General features: G+C 47.3%; 1 protein-coding gene and 1 pseudogene across 8 annotated transcripts in view; one reads left to right on the forward strand and one right to left on the reverse strand.

The window, feature by feature from the left end:
• The window catches only part of MTA3 (metastasis associated 1 family member 3), a 168,212-nt gene that overhangs the window by 8,017 nt on the left and 137,217 nt on the right, over positions 1–22,978 (reverse strand). For 3 of the 8 annotated variants that reach the window (XM_049695989.1, XM_049695988.1, XM_049695990.1), the window contains exon 16: positions 20,930–21,076. In XM_049695989.1, the coding sequence (XP_049551946.1) occupies positions 20,930–21,076 (147 nt within the window). Of the gene's footprint in view, positions 1–1,603; positions 17,086–20,929; positions 21,077–22,978 lie in introns of those variants that run through there. The other 5 variants (XR_007470869.1, XR_004480725.2, XM_033419181.2 and 2 more) reach the window with 5 other exon arrangements.
• Positions 12,210–12,909, forward strand: LOC101280274 (hepatic leukemia factor-like; annotated as a pseudogene).

Here is a 22,978-nt window from a genome sequence, read left to right on the forward strand (position 1 = left end):
ACTGAAGCCCGCGTGCCTGGAGCCCGTGTTCCGCAACAAGAGAAGCCACCACAATGAGAAGCCCGCGCACCGCAGCAAAGAGTAGCCCCCGCTGGACGCAACCTGTGAAAACCCGCGCACAGCAACAAAGACCCAACGCAGCCAAAAATAAATAAATAAATTTATAAAATTAAAAAAAAACCCAGCTTTTCAAGAAGTAATAGATTGTTGTTTGTATAAAATTTAATTATATGCAAAACATGTTCTGTATTGGTTGTGGATTCATACATTTGTATTAATTGTATAAAATTATGCATTGGGATGAGAAACACCAAATTAAGGAAAGTGCTTACTTCTGAAATGGAGGGACACGGAAAGGGGGTATGCAGGTGACCTTGTGATGGCAATCTCAGTGAGAGGTTGGGGTGGGGGCAGAAGGGAAGCCATATAACCCACTATAATGGGTGGAGGAATTAATGAGATTTGAAGGAATGGAGACAACTCTTCCCTCTTTCAACAGATTTGCTAGTAAAGGGAGATAAGGCTAGCTTCAGATGAAGCTGAGCAGAAGACAGATGTGGTGGTGGTTTGACGGTTCTGTGATGTTGACTGGACGGAGAAGTGTAACAGTATGAGGAGAAGGGAGAGAGGGTGAAGATAAGGAGAGAGGGGAGAGAATGATGACAGAGCAATCATAAACACTCTGTCCCAGGCCCCATGCTAAGCACTTTACACACACTAACTTATTTAGTCCTGTAAGGTAGATACTATGATTCCCATCTTACAAATGAAAAAAACTGAGGCACAGAGAGGTTGAATACCTTGCCCAAGGTCATCCAGTAGTAAGTGGCAGTCTGGCCTGAGTCAGGACACTCTACTGCAAGCTCCTAAGGAGGGTGGGGAGAGGAATGGATCCAACATGTGGGTACCAGGAGGGTCCTCTAGAGGCCGAGGGGCACAAGGGGAAGAAAGGTGAAGGGATCCTTGGAAGGCTTGGCTCTCAGGAGGTGAGAGCTTCAGGAGTAACAGAGGATTGGAACAGCTGGTTCTGGAAATAAGAAAACAAGCTCCTGAAGAACATATAAGTGGGCTGCTCAGTAAGAAGCCCAAGAGGCCTGGTGAGGTGGGTGCTCACAGCTCTACGGTAGCAACAGTGCCTGCAGGTTGGATGGTTTCCTCCAGCAACTCCTTGTAGTCCAGGCGCAAGATCAGAACAAATGGAAGATAAAACTTATCAGGAAGAAAACTCTTAAGAAGTTGGACCAAGGACTTCCCTGGCTGTCCAGTGGTAAAGAATCTGCCTTCCAGTGCAGGGGACGTGGGTTCGATCCCTGGTCAGGGAACTAAGATCCCACATGCCGCAGGGCAACGAAGTCTGTGCGCCACAACTACTGAGCTCAGCTGCCCCAACGAGAGAGCCCACGTGCCACAACTAGAGAGAAGCCCACACGCCACAACGAAGACCCAAGCAGCCAAAAAAATAAAGAAAATATATTTTTTAAAAAGTTTGACCATAAAAACCTAGTCCTGAAGATGGTTCTTAAGGCTGGTACACCTTGAGAGATAGTGCATGTGACACTCTATAGGTGAACTTCCAGAAAGAGGGAGATATTTGGGTCAGGATAAAAAGTTTTTTGTTTTTTTTTTTTAAGATTTATATATTATTTATTTCTTTATTTTATTTTTGCCTGAGTCGGGTCTGCGTTGCAGCACGTGGGATATTCGTTGAGGCATGCATGATCTTTCATTGTAGCACATGGGCTCTTCATTGCAGCGCACGGGCTTCTCTCTACTTGTGGCGTGCAGGCTCCAGGGCACGTGGGCTCTGTAGTTTGCGGCACGCGAGCTCTGTAGTTGTGGCACGCGGGCTTAGTCGCCCCGTGGCATGTAGGATCTTAGTTCCCTGACCAGGGATTGAATCTGCGTCCCCTGCATTGTAAGGTGGATTCTTTACTACTGGACCACCAGGGAAGACCCAAAAGTCTTAATAAAAAGACACCAAGAACCACGACGTTAGGGATTTCACGGAGGGAGCTGCTGTGTTCTGCCTTGAGGGTCCCTCTGTGTCCACAAAACCTTCCGTGACCACTAGTCCAGCCTTGCTGAGCCCTCTCTCCTGGGACTCCTCCAAGTACCAGCACAGCCTTGCCTTACCTACAACCTTTTCTATTGTCCAGTAAACTCGCGTGTGTATGTCTTGCTTCTCTAGTAAAGCTCTTGAAAGAAACTTGGTGTATCTTTTTAAAAACACCTCTCACAAATTCCAGCAAACAAGGGTTGCCAACAGGCATACCTCACAAACAAAGGCTGGAGGGGTCCCACAGGCGCCTATGATGGCCCTAGCACAGCAACTGAGGCACAGTCTACACTGCAGTCAAAAAGGCTGGAAACAAAATACTCAACAGAGAATAATTTCTACCAAGCGAGTTTCAGGGCCTGGGAAACAGTGAAGAACGCTGGGCATTTAGATCCGCCTCCTGATACCTTTTAAGTCAACTCAGACATGTTCATTTCTGACTTTCAGAGCTGAGGAGGGTGAGACGCAGAAGAGGGTGCTGGGCTTCATCTGTGTGACATGCAGCTCCTGCGTCCACCTCACTGGCATGGGAGCCTTACTGTGAAAGCCCCAGGTGGGAGCACAGCACGCTCCCTCAGCTCACCACAGGAGCGGCCTGGCACACGTCCTCCACCTGGCTCTAGGCACAGCAGCGCAAGAGTGAGAGATGGGGCAAGGTCTGCCTGTTGCTTCTCATATCTCCAGGCCTTGGGGACATGGTCAAAAGCCACCTGCTGGGGCAGCCTGGCCGCATGAAACCTCCACGTCCTCAGGATGTGGTTTATGAGACAGCAGAAGAAACTGCGGACCCTGAGGAAAGGCCTCTGAGCGGCCGGGGGGACATCAGATTAACCTGCCTGGCCTCAGAGCTACACAGGGGAGGAAGCAACTGATGCTGAGGGCTGGGGGCCTGCCCCTGCACCCAGCCTTATAGCTGAGCCACTGTCCCAGCAAAGGGCAGCATAAAACCAGATAGAATTTCCAGAAATTTATTGGAAACAGGATACAAATTGATTAGTAGATGGCATCTACTTACAGACAGACGGTCCACACTGTTAATATCACGCTCTGAGTGAATTATCCTGGGTAAATACTCATGACCACTGATGCATGGTCTGGGCTGGTGTTCTCTGGCAGGGAAAACCAGAGATTAGGGGAAGAGGAATGGGGAGGGGTAGGCAGAAAACTGGGATGCAGCTTTCCTGAGGGGAATGGTGAGGTGGGGCTGCTAAGTGGCTAAACCCCCCCAATGGAAAACTGGGACAAGTGTTAAGAATAAAGTCCCCCCTGCCTCCCCAAAGTGCTTTCCTGCCTAGGCAGAGCAGAAGAGAAGCTACAAGACACATCTACCCTCACCAGGGTCTTAGGACAGCATGGGACATAAACACCAGGCTTGGACATGACACAGAGAGGACCAAGGCCATGCACATCCTGGACCTGTTTGCCCTCTGACCTGTGCCCCCACCCTCCCCTGCTCTGCTCTGAGTGGTGGGGGGCTGACCACAGGTTGCCTGTCCCCAGCTCCCAGGTCAGCTGGCTTCCAGCTGGGTTTAGCTAACAAGAGGCAGCTGCAGAAATCTGGAGAGCACGAGAAAGTGAGAAGCCAGGCTATTTCTGCTCCCTCTCTGCCTGGGGGGACCAGGCAGGGACCTGTTTCTGGCACGGACCATGCCTCTTCATGGCTCCAGCTCCCACCACATTGGCCCTCTGTGGTCCCAGGCCCCCACCAGTGGCTGTGACTCCTGAGATCCAGTAACATGGCCTCTCCCCTCTGTCCTACCAGCTGTGGTTCCCCATCTCCGCGTTGCCCCTCACTCCCCTGTCTGGCATCTCAGCTCTTCTTGTTTCTGTATTAAATGATTCCCTGGATTAAAACCCCTCTGGTTTTTTTTTTTAATTTATTTTATTTATTTTTGGCTGTGTTGGGTCTTTACTGCTGCCTGCCGGCTTTCTCTAGTTGCGGTGAGTAGGGGCTACTCTTCGTTGTGGTGCGTGGGCTTCTCACTGTGGTGGCTTCTCTTGTTGCGGAGCACGGGCTCTAGGCACGCGGGCTTCAGTAGTTGTGGCGCACCGGCTTGGTTGCTCCGCGGCACGTGGGATCTTCCTGGACCAGGGCTCCAACCCGTGTCCCCTGTACTGGCAGGCGGATTCTTAACCACTGTGCCACCAGGGAAGTCCCCAAACCCCTGTTTTAAATACACAGACTGATTCTGTTTTCCTGGCTGGAGGCTGATAGAAACCAGGCTGGGGACTAGGCACAGTTGTGAGAGGCAAAGCTAAAAAGCGCTATGTCCCCCTCCCTTGCACCACCTTGGGGATGCAGGGGGGCGGGCGATGACGGGGGGAGAGGGAAGATGGCTTGCGGGCTTCTGCATCCCTGTCCTAGGGAGCACAGACCAGGCTCAGCACAGCACCCCTGTGCATGTCTGCTGGGAGCTGTGCAGACAGGTTCTGCATGTCACCCCACAAGCTCACTGCTTACAGTGGTGACATGCCACCGACGCCTACAATGGTGACACTGTGGCCCCAAGAAAGGGGGTGGCTGGGAAACCCTCTCCACGCCAACTGCTCAGGTGGCAAAGGCAGATACTAGCGGCTCCTTGGTGTCCCTCGTCCACTCCCTGGAGGTTCCATGCTGGCGGACTTTCCAGAGGTGCAGTGAGAGCGTGAGGTCTTCAGCATCCTCCCTGAAGGAGGACGGGCTGCAGAACCAGGGGCTTTTACTACACGGCGAAGGAAGAACTTCATGTGGCTCCAAATGAGCTGCACTTGTCCCACAGCTAAACATTAACTGGAACCGGGCTAGGCCTCCCTCTTCTTCCTTCAGACCCGGCCTGGCCCCGGTCTCCAAATCTCCTGGCCTGGGGAAGGAGGGCCTCCCCGCAACAAGCTGACAGCAGAGTCACTGGCGGCTAATTGCTCCTTTAACCACGAGTCACCATTTCATGTGGGTCAGGAGAGGAAAGGGAAAGGGTGAGGGAGTCATTCCACCTTCTATTGTCCATGTGCACAACAAGTCCAGGGCAGGGCACAGGGACACAGCTTTGCCATGTCTCTTTCTTTAGAGGAGAACGTGGCACATGACAGGTGATGTGAGAGCTGGTTGCCTTCTGTCCCTGGGTCTTTTCAGAAAGAGCTTCTCTGTGGGACCCCGAGGGCAATGCCTGCCACCCTGCCCGGCTCACCGAGCACCTCTGACACAGGCCCACCCACGGGGCCCCAAGCCAAGAGCCGGAACAGCTCCAGGAGCTGGCAGTGGTGAGAATGTCCCCAGGGTCACCCCGCCAAAGCCTAAGATGAGAACCGACCCCTCCTGGGAAGAGGAGCCACGATGACCGCAAGGTTGGAAAGGAAAAAGGCAGCTCAAGCTCCGAGAGTCGCCCTCAGCCATCACACATCACATCCTCTCTGCTGAGCCGAACCCACGCTCTGAGGATCTAGGCATCTAGAGGGTCATCGTCATTTTAGGGATACCACGCTCTGCTTGGGTGGCGGTGGGGTGTTCAGCGCAATTGGAGCCACTCTGTCCTGCAACCACCTGGCCGTGCGGGGCACCTACTACCAGCCACCCAGCTGTCTCCCAGTTGAGGACTCCAGGGATGCCTGGGAGGTCAAACTCCAGCTGTCTTTCACGCTGCTGGGACCCTGTGCCCTGCAGCCAGAACCTGCAAACAGAGGCAGGGGAGTGGCCAGACTCATACCTGCTCAGGGAGCCAATGGGGCACTAAGTTACTCCTGTCCCCGTGGCTGTGTACACAGAGCCGCAGAGCACTCTGCCTGTGATGCCAGCAGGGCCAGTGCCGAGCGCAGACAGTAGAAACCAGGTCGCAGGCAGACTCCCGGGGCCTAGGCACAGGGGCTCACAGATATGTTTGGGTTGGAAGGGTCGGGGGGGCTCATGGTGTCATACACACAGACTCACCTGCAGACACAGTTCTCTCACTTCACCCTTCTAGGCCACACAGACGCCACCTGCTTAAAATCTACCTGGGTGAATGCGACTCACAGAAGGGCTGACCTGGCTGCAGCTGCCCGTCAGCTGCTCTGGCTGTGAAGGAACAGGGCAGGACACGATGGCTGGTCACAGTGATACCCACACTCAGCTCAGGTTAACACCTGCTCTTGCTGGAGCTGCATGGAACCGAGCAGAATGCCAACTGCTCTCCAAAGACAAAGTACAGAGGACATAAAGAGTGCACAGGCTTCCCAAAGACGACTTTCTTATGTTTTGTCAGAACCGTAGGTAATTCTGTACCTTGGCGGGGGTGGGGGTGGGGGAGGGGGTCAAATACAGGACGCCTGGGGTGAAGGACAAAATTTCCCCATTAAAAAAATGGGGAATGAAGCCTATTGAGGTCAAAGCTGAGTGACAGTGACAGCAAGGATGTGGGAAAATATCATGAACTGCATAAACACTGGCACATTTCTTAAGAAAAATCCATTCAGAAAGATGCCGTGTCCCTCGTGTACACATCCACACAGCTGATGACAGAGCTGAGCTGGCACATGCAGGGCAGCAGCGGCTCTGAGCCCGCAGCAGCCCCACTGCCCCAGGAGCCGCAGTGCCCAGGGTGCGGAGCGCCGGAGAAGCGGGGACGTGGAGTGGCTCCCTGAGCCCCTCGATTCCCCAGGCAGGTCCCCCCTGGGGCAGCGAGGTCTCTGAGAGGAAAGCAAGGTGACACTGATTCACACGAGGAGACACAGCCTTGGGGATGTACACTCCTGCAGTCTCTTCCCCTGCCCCATCGAGTCTCCATGGGGCGCGTGGAGGTCTCCCACTGAAATGCTCTGGGGAGGGGGCTGCCTCGTGGCACGGCCGTAAACATCAGCAGAACAGAGTAGCAAGTCTTGGATTATAGGATTAAACAGGGATAGCTCAGTCTGACACGCAGCATGTGAATTCTGGAAAAGGAAAGAAACAGGGTCGAAGTTAAACAGGTTCCGACGGCGGAGGCAAGGTGAGAGGAAGGGCGGATCAGGCCTCCCACCACCACCATCACAACCTTCAAGGAAAGGAGGTCGGGCATTGATTCAAATGAGAGCTCGCAATGTCGTTTAGGGGTGGACATAAGGAAAGTTTAATTGAGGCCAAGAAGATATGTGAATGACACTGAAGTACCTTTAAAGCTGGGATTTGGATGGGCAGGTGTAGTGGTTACCGGCAAGGCGCTGCAACACACCAGGCAAGTGCTGACATGCGTATCAGAGCAACATCACGGAACCTCTCTGACTGGACGCTGAGAAATGGGGAACACACCTGGCCTGCAGGAGGCACACCCTGATCTGAGGTAACCACAACTAATCATATGATGTGGGCACTCGGAGGCTAGGGACATATTTTTCTGCAGAAGGGGAGTGAACTCAAACACCCACAGTGTCACAGTGTCTGTCGTTCCCACCCCCTCCACTTGCCCCCAAACCTTCAACTCTCCTGTCCCAGAGCTGGGCATCCAGACACTCTCAAAAGAAACAAGTAAATGAAAAGGAGAAGTGCTGGCAAACTACGTCACCATCTGGTGTTACACAGTATGTTGTGAAAACTTCTGCTCGGTTATCAGGAAAGTGGCTAGGAGGGAAGTGGGGGGTGTCTGCTGAGATGGGATCAGCTGCTCGGACCAAGGCAGGGCTCAGATACTCTCTCTCATCACACGCTCTGCAACCAGGAGAGGACACAGGGTTAGGACACAGGGACGCTCACCTTCACAGCCTCCCGCCATCCTGAGGAAGGTCTGCAGGATAGAGCAGAGCTGCACCTTCACTTCATGAGCCTTTCTAGAATAGGGGAGATATATGCACACAGCCTGGTATTTGATAGGGCTCAGCACATACGTGTTAAATTAAAACCCAGACAATTCAGTTCAGGACTGGGCTAACTTGCTTTATTGATAGGTTACGGAACTGCCTTATTTAACTTTCACCAGAACCTTGTGAGAGTCAGAAAGGTTAGGAAATTGCTCAAGGTCACAGGGCGAGTAAGTTGAGGAGTCAGGATTTGAACGCAGATCTTCTTAATTCAGGTAAAGTTTTTCCTACTACTCCAAGCCGCCCCATTCTCCATCCAACCCAGTAAGAGCATACTGCCCTCTTCAGTGTCTAAATTAAGGGTTATGTGTGTGTCAGTATCTCCAGTATCTCTCAGAAGCCTCTCTCTTTTTGTCCACCCCCCTATGGAATTAAGCCATCTGCCAGAAGAGTCGCTTGTAAATAGCTTTCCAAGCTTCCGACCTGCCATGGTAAATTACGCTTTCTTCTATCTGTGCTAAACTTACCTGCTCCAGGTTCAAAAGCAACCCTCTCCTCCCAGCAGCTCGGGATCTGGCGTCACACCTCCCTTCTCCACACTGGCCATGGTTTTAAGTTGAAATATGTCACCTCTTTGCATTCTGGGCTGAAGAACCCCAGTGCTTACCACCTGCCCTTGTACCGCTTCACGTCTCCCTGCTCAAAGCTTCCTCAGCCCCACTGTGCTTCCTTGAAGCAACGAACCAGAGCCACGTGCAGGGTCCCAGATACACAGGCCCCCAGCATGGCAGAGGGCCCCAGGAAAAGATCTATACCCATTCTCAGGTCTCCTTCCTAGATGATGTAGCCCAAATCATTTCCCTTTATGCTTATAAATAAATTCTCAAATGTATCAATCTACATATGCTACTTTGGTCTATACTATCCCTGATTCATAAGCACTTTTTTTTTTACAAAATTCTCCCTTTTGGTTTGACTATTCAGAAGTACATAAAATCCATGGCCTTGGAGATTCTGCACTCTATCTAACCAACTGATGCAATGGCAACAACCTTTTTTAAGGTTTCCAGCTACTGGCATCTGAGTTAATTTCCCTCCCTTCTAAAACCCAGAGGAGAAACCATTATCAGGATTTTGGAGCCCAGAAAGCAGATAAACAAGTGACAACAGACTATGTACTCAAGAATTCCAAGGCTGAAGCTGGCAGTGTGAAAAGCTGAGAACCCAGTTTATACAAAGGAACTGACACCAGACACCTCTGGAAGTGGGGGAGGGAGACTGCAGTAAGGGTTAGTTGAAGGCTGTTTGAGAAGCTCTCCTGACTCCATACCCCTAGGCAACTGCCCACCTCCCATAAGTCTGGATGTTTATTCTCTAAAGAGGACCAAACAGAGGGTCTCAGGCCTAAGGGACACAAGGCACCAAGCGCAGTTGAGGGCAGAGCTACCAATCCCCAAACCGAGGGATCACGTGAACATATGCCTACTGAATGGTGAGACCGCCAGCCTTCTTCCCCTTGAGTTCCCAGAAAGCAGACGGCCAAAACTTTATTCTCTGGAAAACAGACTGCGCTGTGGTCTGAATGTCTGTGTCCCACAAAATTCCTATGTTGAAATCCTAATGCCCAGTATGATGGTATTAGAAGGTAGAGCCTTTGGGAAGTGCTTAGGTCATGAGGGTATAACCCTCATGAATGGGATTAATGCTCTTATAAAAGAGACCCCACATGTCCCCTAGCTCCTTTCATCATGTGATGACACAGCAAGAAGATGGCAGTCTGCAACATGGAGCAGGGCCTTCGCCAGAACCCAGCCATGCTGGCACCCTGATCTTAGACGTCCCTGCCCCTAAAACTGTGACAAATCCCTGTTGTTTATAAGCCACCCACTGTAATATTTTGTTACAGCAGCCTGGATGGACTCAGATAGATGGGAAGAATCTTCTCTGGGAAACTTGACCAGTCTGTAGAAAAAGACCTGAAGATATTGCCATTTGGGCCACCCAACAAACAGCTCGGCCTGATCACCATACTGTGAAGTGCACTATAGGCTCAAGCACAGAGATTTCATCTTATTTTAGTCTCCTACTCTTAAACATTATTACACAACCAAAGGTCATCAGGAAGAAACCTCTAACACAAATATTAGAGACCAAAACACACAAAGAGAAGAACACAAATTGGAAGACATAGATTATTCATGGAGAAGAAAACTCAAGAAACGAAAAACACTATCATTAATATCTTCAAAGAAGTAAGGAAAGATACAGTCTCCACAAAACACAAACAGCATACTATTAAAAATAGCTTTATAGGGTTTTTAAAATCTGTGCTGAAACAACATGTGCTGGCTTTAGAGATGTGATAAGAATCATTTTATTTTTGAGTTTAATAAAAATAGAAAAATTCATTTATAAAACTAAAAACAGGGCTTCCCTGGTGGCGCAGTGGTTGAGGGTCCACCTGCCGATGTAGGGGACGTGGGTTCGTGCCCCGGTCCGGGAGGATCCCACATGCCATGGAGCGGCTGGGCCCGTGAGCCATGGCCGCTGAGCCTGCGTGTCTGGAGCCTGTGCTCCGCGGCGGGAGAGGCCACAACAGTGAGAGGCCCGTGTACCGCAAAAACAAACAAACAAACAAAAAACCTAAAAACAGATTGGGACTGACATATACACAACACTATATATAAAACAGATAACTTGTAAGAACCTGCTGTATAGCACAGGGAACTTTACTCAATACTCTGTAATGGCCTATATGGGAAAAGAATCTAAAAAGAATGGAGATATATATATATATATATATATATATATATATATATATATAAAAAACAGATTTACTTTGCTGTATACCTGAAACTAACACAATATTGTAAATCAACTATAATCCAATAAAACTTTAAAAAAAATCTTATTGTTTTCCAAATTATATGAGGAGCAGCATAAAAAGGGAATTCTAGTAATTATGTATTTTCAGACTCAGTTCTAAAATAAAATGTAAACTTTTCTCTCCATAAAAAAATGCATACATACATATATGTACGTGTGTGTATGTCTGTGTGTGTCTGTGTATATGAAAAATAAAAGGCTATTTTTAAACCTTTAAAAAAAGACTAAAAACAGGAGAAAAAGAAAACTGGTGTGTTCATATTAATATCAGACAAAATAGATGAATTTAACAGAAATAAAAAGGATCATTTCATAGTGATAAAAAGGTCAAAAAGACATAAAAATTCTAACTACATACTCAATAACAGAATTTCAAAATTACATGAAGTAAAAATTGGCAGACTTAAAGGGAGAAATTAGACAAATCTGGTTTGAATATAAAGTTGAGTAAGGTAGTACTCTCCAGAAAGTAGAGAAAAAAGCTGCAGGGAAAGAAAACTGGAGAGAAACAAGAAGAAAATTAGAAGAGCAATGCAGGAGGCCCAACATTTTGCTCCTTTTTTCTGCTGTCTGGTCCCAGATGCCTTAAATGTAATCAGCCCTGTTTCCCCAGGACTCGCTCTTGGCCTAGCTCACTGACTGCCCCAGAGGGGTTCCTGTAGGCGCTCAGTGCCGCTGCAATCAGACCATCACGGAAAGGGTCTTCTCAGATATCTTCTTAGGAAGCTCCATCTAATAACAAAGCTGCCTTCAAGCTTGCTCTTCAGTTTTACATTAATTACTTTTCATATTCATGGATATGTAAATAGTTGCTGATAAAAATAAATATTTGGTTGAGGGAGGAACACGCATAAATTATAACTCATGTTTTCTGAGCTTAAAGAGTGCTCAGTCATCTGGAAGGGAAAACAGGAAACACTGAAGGAAAATAATGAGCAAGGTTGGGAAGCTTAAAATAAACCCAGTGGGAGTCTCCAGATCAACTAGGCTGTGACAAATCCTTCCATTTTCATTGCCCCTGGGGCTCTGCAGATTCGGAAGACTTCTGCTCACTTCTTTACTGGGATCTAAAGAGACTGTGGGCAGCGAGGCCGGGGGAGCAGCGGCCCCCGGCGCAGGGAGGGGGTGGGGTGGGAGGGGGAGGGGGTGGGAGGACCCGATGCGGCCGGTTGGTGCGGTGCCTTCCGCCCTCTGCAGCCGTCTGCGTCTTTTTTTTTCCTTTTCGCAATTTTGAACATTTTACAAGACGAGGGGTTCGAGGCAAGTGAGAGCATCCTGCACGTCGTCGAGGAGCCCACGGGCACTTGGCGCGCTCCCTGGGGACTGCACTGGGAACCTGAAAGTTTTTTGTTTTTATGCAGATATATTTATATTTTTATGCAGATGCATTTATAAAGACATAGGTAATTTTTTTTTCCTCCCTTGTCTCCACCGCCTTGAAAGCGAGAACTTTTGGCAAAGGACGGAGGAAGAAGCTCAGCAACATTTTGGGGGGAGGTTGGGGTGGGTTTTTTTTTAAGAAAAAAAAAAAATTGAGTGCATAGCGATGGAGAAAATGTCCCGACCACTCCCACTGAATCCCACCTTTATCCCACCTCCCTACGGCGTGCTCGGGTCCTTGCTGGAGAACCCGCTGAAGCTCCCCCTTCATCACGAAGACGCATTTAGTAAAGATAAAGGAAAAGAAGCTGGATGATGAGAGTAAGAGCCCGACGTTCCCCCAGTCAGCATTCTTGGGACCCACCTTATGGGACAAAACGCTTCCCTATGACGGAGATACTTTCCAGGTGGAATACATGGACCTGGAGGAGTTTTTGTCGGAAAATGGCATTCCCCCCAGCCCGTCTCAGCATGACCACAGCCCTCACCCTCCCGGGCCGCAGCCGGCTTCGTCAGCTGCCCCCTCCGTCATGGACCTCAGCAGTCGGACCTCTGCACCCATTCACTCTGGCATCCCATCTCCAAACTGCATGCAAAGCCCCATCAGACCAGACCAGCTGTTGCCAGCCAACCGCAATATTCCGAGCCCCATTGACCCTGACACCATCCAGGTCCCGGTGGGCTATGAGCCAGACCCGGCCGATCTTGCCCTCTCCAGCATCCCCGGGCAGGAAATGTTTGACCCTCGCAAACCCAAGTTCTCTGAGGAAGCACTGAAGCCACAGCCCGTGATTAAGAAAGCTCGCAAAGTCTTCATCCCAGATGATCTGAAGAGCACTGGAGGAAAAAGTACCCAGCAGATTTAAGTCACTGCTGTCATCCAATACCTCAGATTACCTTCAGTGATGCAGAATCATAAAATGTCCAGGTTTTGGGACTTCCCTGGTGGCGCAGTGGTTAAGAATCTGTCAGCCAATGCAGGGAACACGGGTTCAAGCCCTGGTCCGGGAAGGTCCCACATGCTGCAGAGCAACTAAGCCTGTGCGCCAGAACTACTGAGCCTGCGCTCTGGAGCCCGCGAGCCACAACTACTGAGCCCGTGCGCCCGAGAGCCCATGCTCTGCAACAAGAGAAGCCACCGCAATGAGAAGCCTGCACACCGCAAAGAAGAGTACTAGCCCCTGCTCGCTGTGACTAGAAAAGTCTGAGCGCAGCAACGAAGACCCAACGCAGCCAAAAAAAAAAAAAAGAATCCGCCTGCCAATGCAGGGGACACAGGTTCAAGCCCTGGCTGGGGAAGATCCCACATGCCACAGAGCAACTAATAAGCCCGTGTGCCACAACTACTGAGCCTGCGCTCTAGAGCCTGCGAACCACAACTACTGAAGCCCGCGCGCCTACAGCCTATGCTCTGCAATGAGAGAAGCCACCGCAATGAGAAGCCCCCTCACCGCACAGAAGAGTAGCCCCTGCTCACCGCAACTAGAGAAAGCCCATGCACAGCAACAAAGACACAACGCAGCCGAAAATAAATAAATTTATTTTAAAAATAAAATTAAATAAATAAAAAATAAAGAGACTGTGTAGGGAGATGCCTAAATCAATTGGTTTCTGGAGTTGGTCTTTATTTCCCTGGGGCATCAAGATCTAATACTGATGTCCCAATAGCTTTCTCAGACATTTGTGCCTGCTCTTTGGATGAATGAGTCAAACCTCTGCTGAGGAAGAACTGTTTCTCAGGGACCCAATTCCCTCCCTCTGCTGTCTTCCCTTTCCTTTTCCAAGCATCTACCCTTCCTGCCAAAATTGGGACCCAGCTATCAAGTCAGAGGTTCACTTTCTTTCTCAGAGGTTCACCTTCTACGTCACTGAGAATGGGAATACACAGGGATAGGTTGGTTAAAAAGGTTTCCTGTAATGACCCTTGCAGGTAAACAGAGCCACTTATTGAGGAGGCCAGGGCTGGCTCTCACAGTTGATGGCCCTTGCGTAACTACCACGGACTTCAGTCACTCTTCTAAGACCTCCATATTGCTGAGAGGGTCTCAAACCTAGACCTCTTACAGGCTCACACACTAGCATTTTCCTCAGGGGTCAGGACAAGACTATTCTCTGGAAGAAACTGTGATATTTATTAGTAAACCCAGCAATGGTCCCGGGGTGGCCAATTTGGCATCCTTCCAGAATGTGTCAAAACACCAAGGTGTTGATTATTCACACCTAAGGTACTTGGGCCTGTCTTCCTCTACAACCCCCGCTCCTATGGCTTCACAGTGTGAGAGAACATCCGCTGCCCTCAGAAGATGCTTCAGCAGTCCTTAAACTCTCCAGATACATTAGATAAGCTTCTATAATTGCTTCACATTCAACAAACTCTGGGCCATAATGATCCATTATAAAAACTGAAAACAACTTGAAAGGGGCTTTCCCTGGTGGCGCAGTGGTTAAGCATCTGCCTGCCAATGCAGGGGACACAGGTTCGAGCCCTGGTCTGGGAAGCTCCCACATACCGCAGAGCAACTAAGCCTGTGTGCCACTACTGAAGCCCACGTGCCTAGAGCCCGTGCTCCACAACGAGAGAAGCCACCGCAATGAGAAGCCCACGCACCGCAACGAAGAGGAGCCCCCGCTCCCGCAACTAGAGAAAGCCCGCGTGCAGCAACGAAGACCCAACACAGCCAAAAATAAAAAAAATAATAATCAATAAATAAATTTATTAAAAAAAACAAAACTCCAAGGTACTTTGATATATTTAATCAGGTTATAACATTATACCTTGGGACAGGAGACCAGAGGTGAGTCCAGGGGCACTCAATGTTCTTCCATAAAAAATGGTTTAGTCTTCTGAAATGACATAAAAATTTTGACAGAAGGCAGCCTGGGCCAAAGCATGCCGAGAAGCACCGTCAGCCGCTCCTGGAAGTCTATTTTTATTGGGATTTGTGAAGACAGCAGATGCATTCCCAGAGCTCTCTCACTGGTACAATGGCCCTCACCACCACCCATTTCCCAGGGTGGGAAACAAACAGTTGGAGCTGCTGAATCACTGATTTCAGAAACAAGTCATCAAAAGGACAGTCTTCACACACCAGATCATAATATTATACTTAGAGGCATCCACATTAGATACCCTCTTCATGGTATAAAGACATTGAGAAATGATGTTACTCAATGCAGAAAACGAATAAGAAAAATAACGATCTGCAGTATACTCACATACCGCAGGGGAAATAAGCCAGAGGAGAGCAGATTAAAAAGAAGTTTATTGTACAATTCATCAACTTCCTCGCTCAGATGACCTGACTCTGTCCCACTGAAAACTCACCTCTCTTCTGAACCTGTTCCTTTGGTTTTCCTGACACACTGAGTCCTGCTTCAGCAGTACCCTTGGAACAAAAGCCATGCCATCTCAGAGAAAGGTTAAGAGCACCCCCAGCTGATGCTCCCTTGGTCTGTTATCACTACACAGCAGAAGCTATTCTCAAGGGTCCCCATCTGATAAAGATGGAGACATAGCAGGAAGTCCCCTCGTCCCTGTGCAGTGCAATGGAAGATCTGCTGATTGACCAAAACTCAAGCATCTTGACAGCGGGTGGGGAGGGGATCCCAGGCATCTCCTTAGGGGGTCAGGACAGGGTGAGAGATGCCTGTACAACCCCTCTGCCCTCTCATCTCTGGAGTCTTTTCTGACCCAGCCTTCACTCTGAAAAAGATTTCGCTGCCTCAGGTGGATGGTGTTCCATCCCCTTTGCCGTAGGGTCTCTCATCACAGGAACCTACAGGAAGTTGAATGAGCCCTCTTTAGAAACCTAATTTTGTCTTTAATACTCTTCTAAATAACTTAAGGGCAATTTTTCTTTATAGATACCGTCCCCTTTTATGTGCAAATATACATTGGAACATACCGATTTACCTTCAAGCAAATCCAAGAGTCATTTTTTTTGAGAATCATACCTTTAGGCAAGAAATCAATGTAATTATAAGGAAAGTATTGACATTTTATTTATATACAATTCACATATGACTAAAAAAACTTTGGTTGATATTGTAACAATTTTCAAAATAGAACATTAACAATAGTTCTTCTTTAAAGGAGGGGATGGAATCTTAACACTTAATGAACACCTACTATGTGTCAGAGTCAATGCTGGGAATATCATATAATTTAATTGAAACAGATCTCACCTTTAAGTGATTGTGGCTTTTCTCTATTACTTTTTTCTCCCCTCTCTCTGACACTAATATAGCTCCTATCCCCTAAGTTCCAGAAAAAGGAGGGGGTACGATATGGGCAGAGGAGCTTCACAGAGGCAGGAGATGGAGGTGACGGCTTTGATTAGACAATAATGGCTTACACTTCGCAGTCTGAGCAAAGAAAAATTGCTCTACATTCCTCTCTATATTTGCAGACACAAACCCATCTCCGATACACAGAAAACAGAAACATGTCCCAGGTACGTGCTGTACTCAACACACAGATCAGGGATGCTTATTTACCCAGTGGAAACAACCTTAGACTTGGAGTTTATATCTCATCTCTGCTACTTGCTAGCAGTGTGACTTTGGGCAAATCCCTTCATCTCTTTGAGCTTCAGATTTTTTCATTATTTAAATGCAGGTTATAACACCTACCTCATAAAGTGTTTGGAAGATCAAGTGGTGTAAAGTAGGTGAAAATTTTTAATCATTATAACAACACCGTTAAGGCAAATGAAATCTGTACTTTACGGAAGAGGGGGAAAAAAAAAAAAAAGGTTAAGGAAACCAAGTGATTTACCCAAAGCCACATAGGAAATGATCAGAGAAGCCAGCAATTAATCCCTTCTGACTCTGAACAGTCAGATGTGCTTTCTTCCATGGCACAGACAAATTCCATCTCCCCTGCTGCCCTCCCTTTTGGGCTCTCAGACATGGAAAGTAATGCCTCTTCTATCCCCACTGATCTCAGGGCCTTCTCTCTTCACAGCCACCTGGTGTTAGCCAAAGTCAGCCAAATGTGATAGATACTTGGTTGGCTGGCATTAGGAATGTCATCAAAGCATCTGTAAGTCAGAAAAGGAGACAGGATTTGGAAAGCATGTGGCACACCACTGGACCTACAGCCTGACAGGAAAGGCTGAAAGTTGGGGGACTGATACAGATCTGGGTAAGTCTACACTGACTCTAAAAAATGAGGCTTCTTATGTATGCAGGTTTTGCTTTTTACCCTTGGAATTTAAGCTCCATTCACAGAGGCCTGTGTGTGGCTGGGTGCCACAGGTTCAGAGGACACAGAGTGCTGACCTCCAGCCCCCAGTCATACCAGGGCCTTTAAAGGACCACGGCCAGGGCCAGGTGAAAGACAGTGAGTTTCAGAAGATAAGAAGGAGCTGTCCATCTTTTTTTTTTTTTTTAATGTCAGGTAAAATCCTTTCTACCAGCAGAAATCCAGAGACTCTCTTCCCATTATGAAGAACCTCCAACTGAGGGTGGAGGCTGAGCAAAGGGGGCAAGCTGCTAAGGGGACAGGAAGCCCTAAAGCTGAGAGACCTGGATATCTCAGTACAATCAGGCTTTGCTTCCAGTTAGATTAGTTCTGCCCACCAACATCCTGTTTGGTGTGCTCATCTGTCTGACATGACAGCAGTGCTAACTGATTTTATTATTGGATCACACAGGGCAAAGCTCTTCCATGAATTTGTACCTATCAATTCCAGTGTATAATGGTATTAACTCTCCCATGAAAACTCACTATTAGCCTAACATTTTTTTCTAGCACTTTGAGTTCACCTTGGAAACTCACGTTAGTCAGGATCTTATATCCTGAGGAAACAAGAAACAGATGAATTATCCCAAGGAAAAGGTCCACAGGGAATACAAAAATGGGGACATTTTCTAAAATATGTGTTTCTGTTCCACTTTTGCCTCTCAGCTCCACGTCTGTCCACTTAAACTCGGCTTTGCGATTCTGGGTGGGGTTGGGACTCCGTAAATCCATTTCAGGTCTGCCATCCAGATCCCTGTTGCACCAGCAGGGGGTGCCCGAGGGCACCTACAAGGCAAGAGGCTTGCTCCTTCCTGCTCCTGCCAGCATCACCCCGAGGAGCAGCAGCAGTGTGTGTCGGTCCCCAGCTTGTCTTCACACTCCCAGAAGCAGCCGCATCACACTTTCTGAGTGATGCCAGCACCGACAGAGCAGCGCCCTTTCCTCAAGGGTCTGAGTTCCAGCTCCTTGGGCTTCTAGCTGTGATAACCCCAACTTGTCCCTTTTGCTCTGGCAGCTCTAGTGATGGTGGCTGTTTCCTGTCCCCCAGCCCATGCTCCCCATTTACCTATTCTGTCCTTCAATATCTGTCATATTGATTTCTGATATTACAAGAGCTGTTAAAATAACTTATGTAGTTTCTACCTTGCTGACTAATACAGCACGTTTGAGAGCCTCAACTTCATTTATAACAGTGGTTAAAAGAGCAGACTCTGGGGCTTCCCTGGTGGTGCAGTGGTTGAGTATCTGCCTGCCAATGCAGGGGACACGGGTTCGAGCCCTGGTCTGGGAAGATCCCACATGCCACGGAGCAACTAGGCCTGTGAGCCACAACTACCGAGCCTGCGTGTCTGGAGCTTGTGCTCCGCAACAAGAGAGGCCGCCACAGTGAGAGGCCCGCGCACCGCGATGAAGAGTGGCCCCCGCTCGCTGCAACTAGAGAAAGCCCTCGCACAGAAATGAAGACCCAACACAGTCAAAAATAAATAAATTAAAAAAAAAAAAAAAAAAAAGAGCAGACTCTGAAATCAGTCACACCTGGATGGGAACCGCAACCCATTTACGGAGTACTTGGTAACTCTGGAAGAGTTAATTCACCTCTCTGGGTCTCATTTTTCTTAATCACTTTCATTTATTCAACTAACATTTACTGAGCACCCCCCAAGTTCCAGGCACTGTGCCAGGCAGTAGAGATACCATGTTATGCAAAATAGTTAAGTCTCCTGACCTGAAACCTTCTGTCAACGGAATCAGATGAGATAATGCAGGTAAGGCACATGTCATCAGCCTTCCTCTCTGTACCATGACAGGGGAGCAAAGACAAATGGGTTTTGAGAAAAGTGTAACATCTAGGTCTCTTCAGGAAATGAGACAAGTGTCTGTTCCTCAACAAGGCTGAAGGATTCAGTCAACATAACACCAGGGATTCGTTGTGTGCCCTGTCCATTCCTCCTGTTCAGAGCAGAGAAGCAATGACCTCGCAAAAGTATTCATTCAGAAGGAAATGGGACAAACAGCCCTAGAGAGGAAACACTACATAATGGCATTTTTTAGAAATTCCAAAGAGACAGGTTCCTGTGATACAAGGAAAGAACAAAAGGAGCTGCAATGCAGGAGTAGGACTGGGGCCCAGAATGACCATGACCATGGGGTGTGAGTGGAGGAAGATAGTAGAAAGCTGCGTTCCAGCATCAGTCACAGCGAGTCTTTTTACCATAAAGAATATATAAATATCAAATAAACCAGAACTTACTTTCTGCAGTAGGACTATATACCCAGACAGTCCAGGGAGGTGATAAGATGGAAAAGAAAGATTCTTTATTCCATTTAAGCCTCAACCTAAAGGTCCCACGCTGTGGGCAAGGAAAAGCTGGAAAGAAATCCACTCTCTCTCACAGTTTGACACAATCCTTCCTTGGACTTCTTCTGACTAGACATCAGGCATATTGAGGCAAGGATGGCCGATGTTCTCATTAGCAAGGAAGTATTTCTGCAAAACTACTGTGTAGCTGAATTCTTGAAAGCACAGTGCCTGGAACTTGGTGGGTGCTCAATAAACGTTGGTTGAATAAATGAAAGTGATTAAGAAAAATGAGACCTAGAGAGGAGAATTAAATCTACAACACATTGATATCCTATAAATGCAAACTAAACTCTTCACCCTCAATTTTTTATTCATTTTGACATCACCATAACTATCAAAAGTCATACTGAAGGAAAATAACCATGGGAAATTATTACTAGAAGGTCTATTCCGCATCCTTGCTCCAGGGCCTCGTTATAAATAATTTACTGTCAATGAAGGAATTTAGAGTCCCACAAGGCATGAAAAGCCTGGAGACAGTTTTATTCATAAATAAATGCCAACATTTAAACAATCAAGACATCTTCAAACTCCAGGAGTTGAAATCAATATTGAATATTGAAATTCAATACTGAATATTGAAATCAACGATATATACTGCCTGGATGATTTGTTACACTTGTGTTTATAGTCTGAATGGGAAGATAATTCAGTTCCACCTGAAGAGCCATTATATGGCCAAGCCCAAGAGAAGCACTTTGCATAAGAGGTGATATCTCTCAGTTTTTCCATTTCAAACAAATTATTATCTCTGTATTTAAGACATCGACCATGCAATTCTCTTCATGACTTGTAGTACTCTTGAGCAATTAAGAACATTTATAAGGTGAAAGAAGTCAGGGACAAATGCCAAATTTAAAATGATCCGCAGAACACTGGAGAACCCCCAGACAGCACTGCTGCCTCAGACGTAAGGCGAAATAATCCCTTCTGCTCAAGAAAACATATATGAGCAGTGAGTGTGCATCACAGCAAGAGCATTATCGCCCGGAAGAGGCAACTGCTAAATACAGACTTCATCTTCAAACAAGCCTCCTAACAGGAAATGTGAACCAAAAGGTCCCTTCTGAGGAGATGGAGAAATGTCACTTGGCAACATGTCTTCCCTGTGGCCCATGGCAGCCTTCCCTCATATCCCCCTTCCCACACAGTTCAATCAGGGCATAGAAGAACCTGTTTGTTACACATTCCTGGACGTGGCAGACAACACTCGGGAGCAGGCAAGGGCAGAGAAGCCCTGCCTACGGGATCAGCCCCCAGAATTCCTGGGCTTACATACCATCCAGGCCATTGTGATGACTGTAGTTTCTTTTCCCCAAAATGCTCAGAGACGTGTGATTCGGGGTGGTGAGCATCCGCTTGGTAGCTGGGGTTTGTAGGCTTGGTGTAGATCGAATTACATTAGGTTTCTTCGAAGGATGGATCTCTGACAGGGGGAAGAAAGGTTTCTCAACTCAGAACATGGTATTCAAAATCTGTGTGCACTTACATCGGCTAATAGGCACACATCTTATTCTTATTTCTTAATGAGCTAAGAGCCAGTTCCTTATGAACCAGCTTATTTTCCCAAGTACTTGCATAATGAAATCAACTTCAAGTGCTGTTACCATGGCTTTATTTATCAAAAGGGAGCTGGTTCTGCCCCTGCTAGCTGAAGCTCTGAGCTTCACGTTGTTGAGTACAAGAGAAAAAAAAAAAAGAAAAAAGCCACTTCAGAAGGTCACTTAAACATGAGATTTATGAGGGAAATAAGGCATCTGACTCTTCAAGGAATTAGAAATTCAAAGGCTATCTGGAGAGGTAGCCTTAAAGAAAACTACCCTTGTGCTCCATCAAACCAGGAACATAGATAGCATGTAGCACATCTGGTGTGTGAGAGCTTTCTGAAAAAACAGGATTCCTCCTCTGGCTCTGCAACTAGGATACAGGACCAGGGTCAATCACTCCCAGCGAAAAACAATTTGATATAGATGAAATCTGACACCAAACTCCAAATACTAGAGTTAAGAAGTAGCAGACGATGGGACTTCGCTGGTGGTCCAGTGATTTAAGACTCTGCACTTCCACTGCTGGGCCATGGGTTTGATCCCTGGTCAGGGAACTAAGGTCCCGTGTGGCATGGCCAAAAAAAAAAAAAAGCAGAAGAAGAAAACTTTGACAGAGGATATATCACAAAACTGTAATGTGCATATGGTACATGTGTGTTTATGTGAAGTATGTAGTTGTCAGTAGATGGACAGAAATTGCAACACTGTAGCAACTGGATTTAAGGACCTCAGTCTACCAGGCAACCTCTTCTCTAAAGCTAAACCTGCTCACTGATTCTGAGTCACTACCCAACATGCCAATCATGTACAAGCCACCCTGTCTTCCCAGGTGAGGGCCAGGATATCAGCCTTATTTACTGAAATTTAGGAAGGGCTGTTAGGAGTATTGGTCTGGTCAAAATCCTACACTTGCTGAAATTTAGGAATGGATCAGGTACTAACCAAAATACAGTGATTTTTTTTTCAACATGGTATTGAAGGTTTGCCAACCTCATATTTCATCACAACCTCCATACGCTATGCTCCATCAGGACCAGAAAACCTGCCTTCCTTGATCCGATTTTCAAGCACCTTTGTTCGTCTAGTTCTCGTGGCCTCATAAGGGGAAAAACATTCTATCTATTCAAATACTACCTATTTTTCAAGCTTGAGATCAACTATTACTTTCTTCACATAAGTTGCCCTAACTCCCATCAGAAATAACTATCCCTTCCTCCAAGTGCCCAATGCTTATTACCTGTAATTCGTTTATAGGATCTAATCCTTTGCTCAATTGTTCTTACCTGTGTGCCTTCCCTGCTAGTTGAAGATTTTTGAGGGCAAGGTTGTATTCATCTTGGTGTTCCCCAAATCACTTAGTGAAGTGTCTTGTACATAGTAAATACTCAGAAATATGTTATATAGGGAAGTGGTTCAGTTAGTAAGGACAGCACTGCTTTGGGCTTATCTGGTAGAGACAAACCAATTTGCCCATAGCAGGAACACATAATTACCTATGGAAATGCTGACTAATATGCAATTATATTCTATTTTTTATGATCATAAACTTTCCCTTGCAAGGTGGGAGGGGCTTCTATGATTAGGCCCTGCAAGGGAACACAGATAGCAAACTTCAAGGATTTGATCACCATGAGCTAGGTCGTGCCTGTGATAACCATGTGATATTTTGGGGGGCTATCAAAGCAACTCTTTAGGCCCTGAGGAATAAAACAGGAAAAAAGGTGGCAAAATAACATCAAAGAAGGAGCTATGCACTTCTGACTCCTAGGATGCTCTGATGA

Source organism: Orcinus orca, chromosome 13 (genome assembly GCF_937001465.1).
Source record: "Orcinus orca chromosome 13, mOrcOrc1.1, whole genome shotgun sequence".
NCBI lineage: Eukaryota > Metazoa > Chordata > Mammalia > Artiodactyla > Delphinidae > Orcinus > Orcinus orca.